The 15,746-nt window shown below is 36.7% G+C and overlaps 1 protein-coding gene across 6 annotated transcripts in view; it reads left to right on the forward strand.

Moving 5' to 3' along the window:
• The window catches only part of Nmdar2 (glutamate ionotropic receptor NMDA type subunit 2), an 850,349-nt gene that overhangs the window by 301,020 nt on the left and 533,583 nt on the right, over positions 1-15,746 (forward strand). Inside the window, exon 1 of one of the 6 annotated variants that reach the window (XM_081753989.1) lies at positions 5,090-5,462. The exons of the other annotated variants lie outside the window; for them this stretch is intronic. Within the exon in view, the coding sequence (XP_081610115.1) occupies positions 5,165-5,462 (298 nt within the window). The 5' untranslated portion in view covers positions 5,090-5,164. Of the gene's footprint in view, positions 1-5,089; positions 5,463-15,746 lie in introns of those variants that run through there. 6 annotated transcript variants of the gene reach the window in all.

A 15,746-nucleotide genomic window follows, 5' to 3' on the forward strand; every position in this document is an offset into this window, starting at 1 on the left:
ATATAGGTACAGTACTGCAGTTGTTTTGGCGCCATTCACCATGGGGCCACTGGGGGCTACTGGGTTTTGTTGAACTAGAAAATTTGAGGATGTTCAAATTTTTCACATTGAAGTATTCCCAGTTGTACAAAACATGCAGATCCAATATTTTTTTCTAAGTTTTCTGGGATTTGCTCTAAATGGACAAGAGCCATTTTGGGACTAGACGACTCAATTAACCATGTTAATAAATCGCATAACCTAGTTTCATAATTAGTTCATAATCCATGTAAATAAAATATTCATAATCCACGCACAGATTAGTGTGAATGTGATTTGTTTTGTTTGTTTGTTAAGATGAAAAATAATTACAGTGATGAACTAAAAACGTTCCATGTGAATTAAAATCCCTTTTCTTTCTTTTTTCCCGTCTTTTTTACATTATGTTAATTTCGCATACATGGATGACCGCTTGCAGATGTTTGTCGTGGTAGACCAAATGTACGACTATATATTAAATACATTATGTTATTATAATTTAATGATATACAGTATATCCAAATACATGTGTATCCAAATATTAAGTGGTAAAGTGCCATATAAGTTGCTTGAACACGGTTGCAACATTAAATGCTTTTTTTTATCACTATATTATTATGTATTGACAGTGTTTCTTTTCTGGTGATACGAGATGGTGAATGGCGCCATTGTTATTCCATTCTCCTGGTTCTTCTTTACACCATGCTTGTTTTGCTTTTTTGGCAATAGTATGTAGTACTTATTATGAATCAAATTTTTGATAGTCACGCACTGGTGTAGCATATATTTATCGAAATGTGGCATGGTGGGTCAGTGGCAGAGCGCTCAATTCTGCTGCCAGGGACCCTAGTTCGATCTCTGACCATGCAAATTTGTGGCGGGCAGCTTCGTGCCTGTAGTTTTTTCTCAATATCCTCCCTTCACGCCCACATTACCATTCCACCAATTATATCTATCATTATTCAAGCCTCTTTAGCTTACAGAACATATGCGTGGGACGTAAAAGTTGAAATTTCATTTATATAGGAAGTCTTATATCTGTAGGGGCTTGCTTCAGCACTGGAAAGTTTTACATCGACATTACATGTAGTTGTACTAAAATTATTATATGAGATACAAACCAAACAAATTCTTCGGAATATGTTTTGGTACAATAGTATTTACTTGTATACATATCAATGTGAAATTTCCTAGATCTCTTTAGAAAGTGTTTCGTCTGCAGCAAATAGTTTCCTCAATGCTTGGTGTTCCATATTTGGGACCTTGTAAGTGCTTTCTAGCTACAAGTACAAAAATAACACGATAAATTTGTTTGTACTTGCACGAATTATACTTCTACATTCCTGGGTTCGATCCCGGCCCCCGACAAGTGCCGGCCTCCACCAAGTGAACTTTGTGGTGGACAAATACCGTGTGCGTAGGTTTCCTCGGGGTCTCCCGTTTCCTCCCATTTTTTCATTCCACCATTTCATTCATTACTCATCATCACCGTCTCCTTTAGCCTAACCGGCATAACGTGGAACGTAAAACTCAAAGATTTCATTTCATTTATATAGTTCTACATCCATTCTATAGTCTCTCAAGTATATTGTTTTAAAAGTATGCAATAATTAAAAGAAATTTGAAGTGTTACCAACTGCATATCTAGCATAGAAAATTCTTACTTCAAGATTCCTATTGCACCATTTATATATGAGGAGTAAATGAAATTAAAAAAAATATATGATCATGTCTCATACATCTGTGATAATTTGGGTTAGTTAATTTCAAGTTCTCTTTTTCTAAGCTCTTAATTAATAAATAAAGGTATTAGTTTCTTATTAGCGTGTCAGGTGAGTCCCTGACTAACATAAAAAATGCCAAGAGTTTGACTAGATTCACTGGGAAAATGAAAATCAAATGAAATCTTTAAGTTTATGTCCTGCGGTTACGCCGGTTAGGCTAAAAGAGGCCGTGATGATGAGTATGGTGGAATGAATGAAGTGGAACGAAACGGGATAGCCCCCAAGAAAACCCACGCACACTGTGTTTGTCCAACATAAAGTTCAGTTGGCGCGAGCAGGGAACCAGGGAAGCAACCAGGGACACCACGCGTTAGAGGGGAATGCTCTACCACTGAGCCATGGGAACCCTATGGATTCGTTGGGATTTAATCGACCTATACCGGACCAAGCCTACATAATACATAACCTCCTTTCTCAACTAGCACCCAAAGCACTATTTGGAGTAATTTTGTCAATTGGATATCTACTACATCGAGTGGAGTTTCAGCCCAAGATCAAGTGCACTAGCCAGGGGCGCATTCCGGGGAGTTCGCCGGGTCCAAACCCCTCCCAAAAGCTTCCTAACTTATCATAAATTTGAATAAAACTATGGTTGTTTAATAGGGAAGTGATTGAAATAGCATGAATATTTGATCTCACACTTCGTCTGTACTATTTTCTCGTATAAAAATAATCTATCATTTTTTCTGAAACATAGGTGAGGCATTTTAAAATTACTTTTTGGAGGGTTGGGGGAGAGCAGAATAATACCCGTTCAATGCTACATTGACGTAAGGGCTTGTAGTATAGGACTTCCCAAAACTTGTACCCTTCCTAACAAAAATTTCTGGCTGCACGTCTGACACTAACTAATTGGTCAGAAGGGATACTACAAAATATCGACATAAACATAATTATATTCTCTTTTATGTTCAACTCGAACACATAATTCGCGAATAGAAAAAAAAAGAACTGAAATCTTTGAGTTTTACGTCCCGCGGTTATGCCGGCTAGGCTAAAGGAGACGGTAATTATGAAAAATGAATGAGATGGTGGAATGAAGAAAGTGGGAGGAAACGGGAGAACCCCGAGAAAACCCACGCACACGGTGTTTGTCCACCACAAAGTTCACTTGGCGGGAGCAGGATTTGAAGCCGGGACCCCATGCACCACATGTGAACGATCTACCACTGAGCCATCGCGGCCCCAATTCGCGAATAGCATTCAAGGTATTGACCATTGTTTTAAAGTAGTGGTCTATCCGTGCAGATGAGGGTATGTATGTGCATAAGTAAATTCTGTATAAACGCATCTAGTAAATAAGGCCATGGGTATTTAATACGAACGAGTACTCATTATGTTTACACTGAAAAATTCATGAGCAGAGCAGTAGGATCGAGCGACCACCTCCCCAAAATCTAGTTTTTGCCATAGGTCCATATATAATATATGTATGCTACTACCTTATCTGATTTGATGTAACGTTATTTATTTCAAGCCTAAACTCGTCCTCCAAGAGGCAATCTGGCTCCTCCAAACGTTTCCTCTAGATCGTCCAGTGACTTCATGTCTTATAGACACGTCTATCTAGGTCATAGGACTAGAAACGTTATCACCAAAAACATGATTCAATGACTCCACGTAAGAAAGACACTACTTATTCATTCGGTTACTTAAAACAATTTTATCTATTCAATATATATAAAAGAAAAAGTCCTAATTAACTGAATAAGGATCAAGCCAAACCGTGTGAGACTTCAATGGATAGATTGAATTTATAATGTCTAATTTAATTTCAGGAAACATAAAACCATGTACACTGTATATACCAAGGATGTTATAAATAGAGGATCTGCCCTTACAACAAAATCTTGAAGCCATACGTCACAGTTTCACCACCCCTACTGTGACCACTCCGTCCAATAAGATCGCAATGTTTTGAGCCAACAATCATGGCGGAAACGAAAGCAGCCAATCAGACGATGGCGGAAACGAGAGTAGCCAATAAAACGTGCCGATGCTCGGTTGCTTTTTTGGCTTCATTGATGTAATAGGATGAAGATACATACGGGCAGATCCTCTATTTTATAACATCATTGGTACATACATAAAAATTTTATAATAAACAAAATACTATTATAATGAATGTTTACCACAAACGTAGCTCTACAAACGTTTAACACCGTGGTGAATTTTGTGGTCTTCCTATGGGGTCGCTATAAAGAATTGAAAATGAAAAAAAAAAATAATAAAACTGCTATGTTACTGGACCGTTAGCACAGAACCCTTCAAAGAGGCCCGTCGATCTTTTCTAATTGGGAAACCTCACAAGATTGGACCAACGGTTTCCTAAGGAAGTAATCAGACAGACTAGGCATACGTAGGTCCCATTGGATATATGACACCCCTTAAGAAATGTAACTGTAAATTCTATGGGGATTGTGTGGTGCTTAAATTTGTTTTAGTGTTCACACAAAAATAGAAAATGTAGTCATAAAAGACCAAAGCTTACCGTTATTACTTTTGATGTTTCTAGAGGTTTTGGTTGTTTCTCTTTGGCTAAATCGTTATTGTGAAGAAGCCATAAGTCGAGTGAATCGTTCAGAAAAAATATTCCTTGTTTTATCGCAGAACGCCTTTCCTTTGATCTTTTGGGAGCCTGGTCGAATATTACTGAGGCCGAATAGTCGTAAGTCTACTGTATCTTTCAAGTAATTACATTCTGGTATTATTGATGTCTTGAATTCAGATGAATTGGTCTGAAAGTCACTTAAAGAAAGAAGCGTTGGAAAGGATAACATGATTCACAAAATTTTAGATTCATCATCTTAAATAAAACTGGAAGGTATAAAGTTTCTACATAAATTATTACGTTCTCCTTTTCACAATTACCCATTATATGGGAATTAATGATTAAAACGTTAGTTTGCAATAAGATTCCTTGTAGATCCATTAAATAAACACACTTTTCTATATATATGCGTGTGTGTCTGCGTGTGTAATTTATGTGAAGTAATGAATAAGATTTATTGGCCATGGTTTGGCACTTCCTTCTTGCCTTGTCGCAAGCCGCTGCGAGCGTGAAAAAGCAACTGAATTTGCTGGAATCATTTGGATCTTTGCCAAGGCTCTTCTGCTCAATTCAATCAGCCCTGTCAACAGATTCAAGTATATTAACTATGCCCTTCACTCTCGATACTCCTCTGTGCTTCTAGTTACCTACAATTTAACTTGTGCAAGTGTTACATTTTTAACAACGTTAGTTTGTATAATACATCCTCTTCTTATCTTGAAATTAGAGAACGAAAAACTAACTTTAAATAAATTAGTGATCGAAAGTAATTGAAGAACAGATTTCTGATAAGTGTGGAGATTTTATTTCGATGCGCTTTGTGCTGATTTTGTGTACCGTTATCTTAACGGTCAACACGTGTTATGGAACCTCTGACTCTTCAGCTCGCGATAAGCGAGCGTCTTGGGCCAGAACTGATAAACCCAAATTAAGTGTGGGACTTGTTTTACCTTACAGCGTGTTCAAAAGGAGAGAATACATCCGTGCCATTTATCAAACTCAGACGGCGCTTAAAAGATCGTGGTGGTTGAATGGTTTATACCGGAAATACAACTTTCAGTTTGAAAATGTTGTCTACAGAATGATGGATCCCTCACCTTCTAACCGCAGTAAGTAATATTTAATTACGTTAAACGAGTACTTATTATTATCTAACAGGTAATTAACTAACTAACTAACTAACTCTATGACCAATGGAACCCGGAGGTTCAATGCCGCGTTCACAAAAGCTCTCCACTAAATTCTATCCTTAGCTAACTGCATCCAGTTTCTACTTTGTACTCCAATCTCTGCGAGATCCATCTTAATGTTATCCTCCCATCTGCGCCTAGGTCTTCCTAATGGTTGTTTTCCTATTGGTCTTCCAGTCTAGTCTTTGAAAGGATCTAAAAGGTAATTACGGATTACAATCGATATCATTACAAAGAATCAAATAGTGAAATGGTGCTGAACTGAGTCGGGAACCGAACCGAATCCCAGTATCCTATGATAAGTGTGCATAACTCTTTATTTCTCTCTCTCTCTCTATCTATCTCTTTCTCTCTTTCTCTCTCTCACGTATTTATAATCTAACGTGTAACCGTTTGTCGACAGTATTATCCAAACTTCTTGTTCTCATAAGAATCAATAGCGTATAACTTAACTACAGTGTTCGAAGTGGAAAAAAGGAGACACGGTATGTTTTATCACCATTTTGGCTCGACATACTATCTATCTAAATATTGGAATATAATGAGAAATGTCGCCTAAAAGATTGCATTTCTATTTACATAATGACTCGAAACCGTGAAAGAGATTCTCCATAGTTATGAGGGGCATGGAGAGGCTTTGTCCTCGTCTACAACTTTCTGAGAAAAAATATTCCCTTATGTTGTATTATAGAGAATTATATGTAAAAAGACTACAAACCGAGTTTTTACTAATAATTTTAAACAATTCCCCGTGGGAGAACTCATGGACACTCCACTAGACTGAAGGTTATTGAAAACCTACGAAAGGACCGCCCTAACAGCAGACAACCTCTAAATCCACCTATGGTCAAAATAGGGCAATTATATGCATTAAGTCAAGAAGATACTTACATACGATACATAAGAAAGAAAGAATTGAATATGGCATAACAAAATATAAAACGGCTAATGTAAAACAACAAGCAAAACAACAGATTTTTTCATTGCTTAAATTATATTTTTATCGTAAATACCGGACTGAGTTATGTATTTCTTTATCATTGGAGACATACAATGTTCCATTGAACTCGTACAATACTTTCCGATCTCAGTTTAAACGAGTCGCATCTTGAATACGTTGCTTTATATTTCGATTGGATCCATGACTCATTCCTTTTTATTATGATAACTGTATCTGTAACCAACAGAACCAACACGAGTTCTTGTGCAGGAGGAGCAAGGGGTGATTTTCCTTGTAGACACCTCATTTTAAAAGGAAAATAAAAGTAAGGGGCTGTTCACATATTACGTAACGCTATATTTGACTTAATTTTACCCCTTCCCTTCCCTTGTCACACTTCGTAACGCAAGGTCGAATCCCACCCCCTTTGTATCCTAATGTTTTTTTTTTATTTCTTTCACCAATTTTGCCTTAGCCAACTGGATCCATTTTATATTTTGCCTTTGACCTAAGTCAAGGATGCACATTTTTTTTCATGGTACATTATGGGTACTTCCAAAATCTGCTGCGATATATCAATACCAGCATCAGTATCTAACTTAATCCTTGGTCTGACCTCGCTCTACTTTCTCGCTAATCCGGCTAGTAACGTTCGTACAAAATTTTTTATATTCATTATAATGTTTTAAAGATTATTTAAGTTGTTAAATGGTATAAAACATTTGTATTTTCTCTCGATTTCTATAAAACACCAATCACGAATTCTGTGTCACGATCTTTCTCGGTTCTCCTGCTGATGAATCGTTTAACTCAAACACCACATGGACTATACTAACGAGAATAATGGAAACACCTGAAAGAAGTGCAACTTAACAGATTAGAATGGCGTTGGACCACTTTTTTACCCTCAGAATAGCTCTGATACGACGTGAAATGTCACAGAGATAATGACTATTAATAAGTGAAATATTATATTATTCCGCGTACAGTTTATAACACAGTTTCGTGAAAGAGACTGCAGGCGGAAATCTGTATCGATTCGTGACTCCAAATCGCACTATATATATTAAATTATGTTCAAATCCAGGGATTAGGTACTGGAGGGAGATGTTCCACATCGTACCGATGTTCCTCAAACCACGCCGTAAGAATCTCAATTGTGTGAACTGCTGCATTACCTTCCATTTCTCGGAAACATCTGGACCATGAGATCCACTTGATCCCTTAAAATGGTGACAAAATCACGGATAGGGACATGACCGGTTAGCATCAGCACTGGATCTACTGTAAACCAGGATATTGGGACCACAACATCGCAGAGCTATCTCTACATTCCACTGTTGAGTGGAGACTCTGAGAGTCAGTTTTTTGGGTATCCACAATACATATACATAGAATTTTATTCCAAATAAGGAGAACAATGGCTCATCGACCCTACCGGACACTTCTAATTTTCTTCAGTCCATGTTGCCATGTTCACTACACCACTGACGTTATGGTAAACCGTTACGATCTCTTTTTAGGTAACTAGTGGTGGACTGTGATTGTGAACTGTGACTGAGGAAGTTATTGCTTGAGTTCTTCCATCACTACATCACAGTGACAGGACGATTCTGATTGTCAATGAGCTTAATGCCAAGCAGGTCTGCCACTAAGCGTTTTCTACCAACTAATGTTCCTTTTACGCGATATGGTTTTACCGTGAGTTTTGTAGATTTTCGTCACTTTTGACACTGTTCCTCGCTACACACTTGCTACTTTCGCCAGCCTCCCACCACATAACTGAGCGAGTTTTGTAGATTGCCATCACCTTGGACACTATCCCGCGAAACAAACTTGCCACTTTTGTCACCCTCGCACCACATAACCGAGAGAGGTTTGAAGATTGTTATCATCTTGAATGTTGTCAATTGCTACACACGTGTCACTTTCACCAAGCTCGCACCACATAACCGAGTGTCAATAATTTTCCCTCTTTGAAAATTATTACAATCTTCCACTTTACCCAACCACCGTCTTCTCGGTTCAGTGCACACGGTTATTTTATTTATCTTCACGTAGTACAGCGTTTTCCTTAACCACCACCCACATCCAGGCGTTGGGTTGCCATCTAACCGTTTCTAACCTAGGCATCTGACTTGTTTACAACTCCAGGTATTTCCATTACTATGATAATCATGTATATTGTTTTCTCTAATTAGTATGCAGTGCCATGTAAAAAGATTCATTCCAAGTGTGCATTAAAGTCGCGTGGTAAAAGCCAAAGCACTGTGTGATGTGATAGAATAACACATGAGATTACTGATATATATAAGCCAAGCATTTGTTGTATTATTGTGTGAGACACTGGCTGTAAACGGAGGAAGTGAATCGAACTCTAAGGTCCACAGCATTTAAGAACACAGGTCACAGGTGTCACCACTGAATTTGTCGTATCATCACTGACAGTATTATTAAGATTTAAAAATGTCTACATGAATCCCTTATACATTCACTGAATATCAGCAAACACGGCGTCTGAAAACATGCGTTACACTCTAACAGGTTGAAGCTAGTGCGCTTTTTCGGTATTGGGTCTTTACGGTGGATCAAAAATTAATGTATGACAACAGAGAGTGATCAACTGTCTCAGTAAACTAAATCAACACAACAAATTTCAAAAAATGTCATATATTTTAATTGTGGACTATGATGGTGCAATATGAATTACAACGTGGGACCAAACAATGACATCTGAACCGTACCGCTGTTAGCTGGGCACATATCACGAAGCGACCGTCTCTTGCCAGTGATCTGAGTCCTGCTACTCCCCAGGACGGGTCCACTCACATGAGTGTGTTAGAAACATACATGCAAAAATCAATAATATAGGAACGTCTCTTGGAGACCCAAGGGATATCTCTTTCAAGCCATCAGGATGTTCGCTTATGTCTCGCAAATGAGGATTTCCGGGACATTTCAAACTTCTTTGGGCCATGATCACACGCCGACTATTGGAAATCCAAGTATTGTCCTGTGATAGGAAATCATATTATCCTTAAACTTTATACTCTGAGCCTGAATGTCGTGGGACAGGCACTGGACATCTGGAACACCCCGTCGACTTATGCTATATAAGTTGCGACATGAGGCCTTAAATGCATCCCGGGTAGTCTCAGACGTAGTGTCTCTCGACATTCATCATTTCCTATTCGAAACTCTTCTTGACAAGCAAACTGTTTGATATCAAAGTACTGTTATTCACTGTGTGACCGATTTTGTCCACCAAAATAATGTTGACCTAGGTCACCGTGATATTCGTGGGCTTAAATTTCTGCACACAGCATATATTTTTCTAAATAAAATATCTTTCTCCCCCTCTATTAATAAAAAATATTTTGTTCTCCATCCTAGTAATCAATATACAGAGGAGAATCTAGCCGTGGGTCAGGGGGCGTAGACCTACAGTTCTTATCTTCTAGATCTGCCCTGAATATATATATATGAACTATACCAGCAAACTGTAAAAGGCGATTTCTCACGTTAAAATAAGAGAAAACGTTCATATGATCTATGGCGAAAAGTGCTTAGTTTCCTAGCTAGGGCTGTCCAAAATTGCGAAAAAGCGAAATTTCAACAGGCCCTATTTCGAATTCCACAACTGTTGATGGTGTTCCTTATCAACGTAAAGAAAGTCACGCATACACAATGCAAAAATGCATATTACATCAAATTTCAATGGGTGTTGAGGGTTTTCTGTGCAGGGAATAATTCTTAAATATTCTCTCAATAGAGTTTTCACATATACCTTAACTTCAAGGAAGGTTCAAAGTAGGTAGGAAGTAAACCTCGACGACAATCAACATCCAGTGCTTTGGAGGGAAGTCGGAAGTGTTAGAAACCGACAGATCAATGTTTTTTTTTTTGTGTGTGTGTGTGTATGTTCGGCATAACCTGTGATGCGATATATTTTGTCACGTTATATTTCACGCTTTCTTCACTTATATGCGTGAAAGAAAACATTGCAACATGCGTTTTCCCGAGTAAGAGAAACCATGCTGCTGACGATTCTTAACACTTTCGACATCGCTCCAAAGGATTCCGTGTTCACGGCTGCCAAGTCTTATCGTTTGCCTACTTTGTACCAATCATAAAGGCAGAGCATATCTCAAAATTTAGTTGGTGGTATGTCTGGGATTTTTATCCTGCAGGAAAACGCCTGCTCGTTCTCCCGATTTAAATCCATTGGATTTTTATTTCTGAGGACATGTTTAGGAGGTAGTTTATGCAAGGGAAATTCACGATATAGACGATATGAAACAACGTATCCAGGCTACTTTCCAGTCGATTCGGGATACAACCGAAGTACTCGATAATGTTCGTCAGTCATTGCTGCGTCGTGCCCATGCTTGCGAGCGAATTGGTGGAGGACATATTGAGAACATACTACGAATACACAGGAACGACTAAGGCGGATATTGGACAGCAATTTGGCAAATAGAACCTGTTTATGGTGAGTACAATGCAGCTATAGTGTATCCCTATTTACTTCGTTTATTTTGCCACACTGGATACACATTTCTTTTCATTTTTGCATTTACTACGGTGTTCATGTGCATGTTCTTTTTAGTAGTTTCTCATATTCCCTATGTTTTTGGTTACTGCACCCTCTTTTCATTCATGTTCCCACGCCAATTCCTATTGCAGGTATACACACACTGTGCTGCTGTTATTCACCTCAAATGGCCCGCTTCTCTGATTTATGGTAACTAAGGCATATGTTTTTACCTGTTACTGATGTTGCAGTTATGCAACCCCACATAGGTAATTACAAAATTCCCGTGCCATATTGAATTCGTTGAAGATATCCCATTGCCGACAAAGAATTACTGTTTGCTGTTTTTATAGTCTTTGAACCACGCTAATGTAGACCTCTCTTTCTTAAGAGAATTTACGAGGATTCCCCACTTCCTTAGAGGAATCCCTTGCACACGAGTTTCACGATTGCGGCATAAGCATTTTTGGATAGAGCACATTCGATGTCTTTGACTTGACCATACCGTCTTTGCTCTATCGTTTAGGATAGTGAAGATATAGATCTCTAAAGTTCATTTTCCCACACTTTCGGCACTCTATATCTCCGAAACTATGGACTTTTGGCCAAAGTTGAAGAGGACTTATTTTCTTGGTTTGACATCAGCTATCTACTCTTAAATTTTTTGTACGCATTATACGCATTAATAGGGCAGCCTGTATATATATATATATATATATATATATATATATATATATATATATATATATATATATATATAGATAGATAGATAGATAGATAGATAGATAGATAGACAGATAGATAGATAGATAGATAAAGGTAGGTTTTCATTTGATACAGTTCAATGTATCGCATAGGCATGGCTCTCAGACATTCCAGTATCGTTGGGATAGTACTAAAATTTATATTAACTGTTCCTCCAAGAAATTTTCAAAAGAATTTACATTATTTGTTCATCCAGGAGTTGTTCGAAAGAATGTATGTTATTTGAAACGATTTATGTTATCTGTTCCTCCAAGAGTTTTTTCAAAGGATTTACATTATCTGTTCATCAGGAGCTCTGCAAAAGTATTTACATTTTCTATTCCTCCAGGAGTTCTACCAAAGGAGTTACGTTATCTCGCTTCGCGAGAAGTTGTTCGAAAGTATTTACATTATCTGTTTCTCCAAGAATTGTTCGAAAGGATTTACACTGGCTGTTCCTTCAGGAGTTCTTCAAAAGGATTTACATTATCTGTACCTCAAAGAGTTGTTCGATAGGATTTACATTGTCTGTTCCTCCAGTTGTTCAAAGAGATTTACATTATCAGTTTATCAGAAGTTCTTCAAAAGTATTTACATTTTCTGTTCCTCCAGGAGTTATTCAAAGGGAGTTACATTATCTGTTTCTCCAGAAGTTGTTCGAAAGTATTTACATTATATGTTTCTCTAAGTGTTGTTCGAAAGGATTTACATTATCTGTTCCTCCAGATGTTGTTCAAAGGGATTTACTTTATCTGTTCCTTCAAGAGTTGTTCAAAAGGATTTACATTTTCTGTTCCTCCAGGAGTTGTTTAAAACTCTAAATCTATCGATTTCTTTGCAAAACGCATGTTAATATCGTTCATGCGAAATGTTAAAATGTCAAAATTTTATTAGTCATCGATACGCAATGAATAGAAATAATCTATTCTTTGTCCCTCTCGTTTGGTAACGGTTCACCTAATAATTAATTATGAAATTTCAGCAAGACATAAGACCATGATGATGAATATAACATAAATGTTCATATGTTGTCTATTTTCTTTGTCAAGAAATATCGAAGCCTTACCTATGAATAGTTTTAAGGTAAGTTTCCACATCCATGATCTTCCGTAACCACAGCAATACGGGAGTTAATGTGGCCAAAACTACAACTGAACATCATTTGAACAAGAGAAGACAAGGGCTGACAATTGATCTCGGCCCCTTTATATACCGATTCCGTTACTTTGAGTTAGAAGGTATGGAATAACAGCAGAAAACTTAGTCTTGATCTTAGAAGTTATTAAAATGGAAGTACGTAAAATACGTCATAGCAGCATAGTCGGTAGCAAATGGTGCCCCTTCCTCTCAGTGTAAAGATAGAGAGTTGTTACCTCACTTACGCACCTGTTAATATAACAAAGTGGGACAGTTGTCTCTACTCGAAGAATAAGTAAAAGATAAATGTGACAAATTACTTGGTGTTGTTATTTATAAATCTATTTCTACGTTTATAACTTATGATCTGTATAGGACCAACGTATCGGTATAAGGACTTGTAACCTAAATTTCAACTAACAAGGCGAGAAGTGCGGCGCAAGTAAGTTTTTCAGATTTCCCCCAGCTCAAATAAAAGTGTATCGAAAACTTTGAATAATGTACTTGGTTTCCAAGTAGGTAGAAAAAAAGAAAGTAAAAATGACTGTTAGTTTATTATTAAACTTTCGGTTTTACTATGTAGTTTAATGTGTGACGTTCTTACTGAACAACAATAAACTACGCGAACTGCGCAGTTTAGTGGTAGGATTTCATACAGTTATTTGAACTAATCAACGGGACCGTATTTAAAATGATAATTTACTCAGTTAACTGAGGTAAACATACAGTTGTCTCACTTGATATTCTGCTTCTATCATGATGGCATCTAATAGAAAGGTAGTCTTGCCGGCTTTGAGGCTAGTAAACCAACTGGAATGGCAGGTGCTCGATTACCTGAACATATCTCACACATTATCAGTTCAATTTATTGTTCATTTTTCTTTTTGTTCAGCTTTTAGTATAATTGAACTGTGCAGCAGACCTTGGAGTGCATGACTTATTCGCTTTGGAATAACTATTATTATTATTATTATTATTATTATTATTATTATTATTATTATTATTATTATTATTATTATTATTATTATTATTATTAAATAGTTTAATTCTTTTGATAAAGTGAATACTTTCAAATATCTAGGATCAATATTTACAAACGAAAATCATATTCATGAAAAAATTAAATGTCGACTAAAAGCAAGGAATTCATGTTATTATTCAGTTCAAAATCCCTTGTCGTCGCGAATTCTGCCGAGGAATTTGAAGCTTAAAATATATAAAAATAGTCATGCCTGTTGTTCTATATGGTTGCGAAACATGGTCGCTTACTCTGAGAAAATAACATAGACTGAAAGTATTTGAGAACAAGATCTTGAGACGAATATTCGGACCCAAGAGAAACGGGAATGGGGAATGGCGGAAACTTCATAACGAGGAACTACATAATTTATATGGTTTACCAAACATTGTTAGGGTCATCAAGTATCTAGAAAGCTTAGCTAGGCAGGTCATGTGGCTAGGGTGAAAGAAAATAGAAACGCTTTCAAACTCTTAACTGGAAGACCAATCGGAAAACGACCATTAGGAAGACCTAGGTACAGATGGGAGGAGAATATTAAGATGGATCTCGCAGAGATAGGAATACAAAGTAGAAACTGGATTCAATTGGCTAAGGAGAGCTTTTGTGAACGCGGCATTGAACCTCCGGGTTCCATAAGCCATAGAGTTATTATTATTATTATTATTATTATTATTATTATTATTATTATTATTATTATTATTATTATTATTATTATTATTAAAGTTTATTTATTTTCCGTTCGTTTTTCACTGTTAAATCATACTATCAGTGTTAATGTCAATGACATCACGTGGAACGTTCCTTCTGCTTTGCTACTCTCTAAAACTAGGATGGAATTTACTCAGTAATGCAGTGGACTCCCGACTATCTGGCCTAATATAGCGAATATGCAGACCGAATAACAAAGGAAGTCTGGAGTTATATAATTACTTATTTCTAGCCCTACCAATATCGTTGAAAACATGTTTTTTAATGCCAAAACTCTGTCTTATTCATATTTTATTACCTCGTACGTTAGTACAGGTCAGTATTTTGTCAATATTTAGTATCAACTGTACTGTACCTTTAAAGAATTAACTACATAAAAAGGGGATCTAAGAATAAAATTACTATAATACCGAACTTGATTGGAGCAAATATAAAACTATGTACATTACATACAAAAATTTTATAATAAACAAAATTTTATAATAAAACGGACAATAAACGTTTAACGACGCGACGGGGTGAATTTTGTGTTTTTTCTATGGACCCGCTCTAATAAATTCGAAATTAGAAAATAATAAAAGAAAATGATATACTAGACCGTTATCTATATTATTAGACCGTTACCTTAAAATCCTTCGAAGAGGTCTATCGATCTCCTCTAGTAAAAAAAAAAAGTCTCACTAAGATTGCTACAATGGCCTTCTAAGGAAGTAACAAAACAAATTAGGCACGTGTAGGTCCCATGGGATATACACAACTCGTACCCATTAATGCCCATAATTCACTGTGCGAGGTATCTGTGAAACAAACACAGGATTTTTCCTTTCAACCTCTGGTTTGACAGAAAAAATGTAGCGTCGTAAAATTTCAACACCTACCCATAATTCTTTGCGCGCAACTATAATTGCACTCGGGCGGAATAAATATCGGATATAATTTATTACTACAAATAAAGTTGCATGAACTTTTCCTGCTAGTTATAATGTATTAGACACTAAAAAACTCTACATTCTTATAAAACTGTTCTGTGTTACATTATGATAAAATGAAGAGTAAGTGCAGCATATCTTTTTTATATATAAAAAAAATCTTTTAATATTAACTTGTCCAATCAATAAT

The sequence above is a fragment of the Thermobia domestica genome, chromosome 3 (assembly GCF_964235325.1).
Source record: "Thermobia domestica chromosome 3, izTheDome1.hap1.1, whole genome shotgun sequence".
In the NCBI taxonomy this organism is placed as follows: domain Eukaryota; kingdom Metazoa; phylum Arthropoda; class Insecta; order Zygentoma; family Lepismatidae; genus Thermobia; species Thermobia domestica.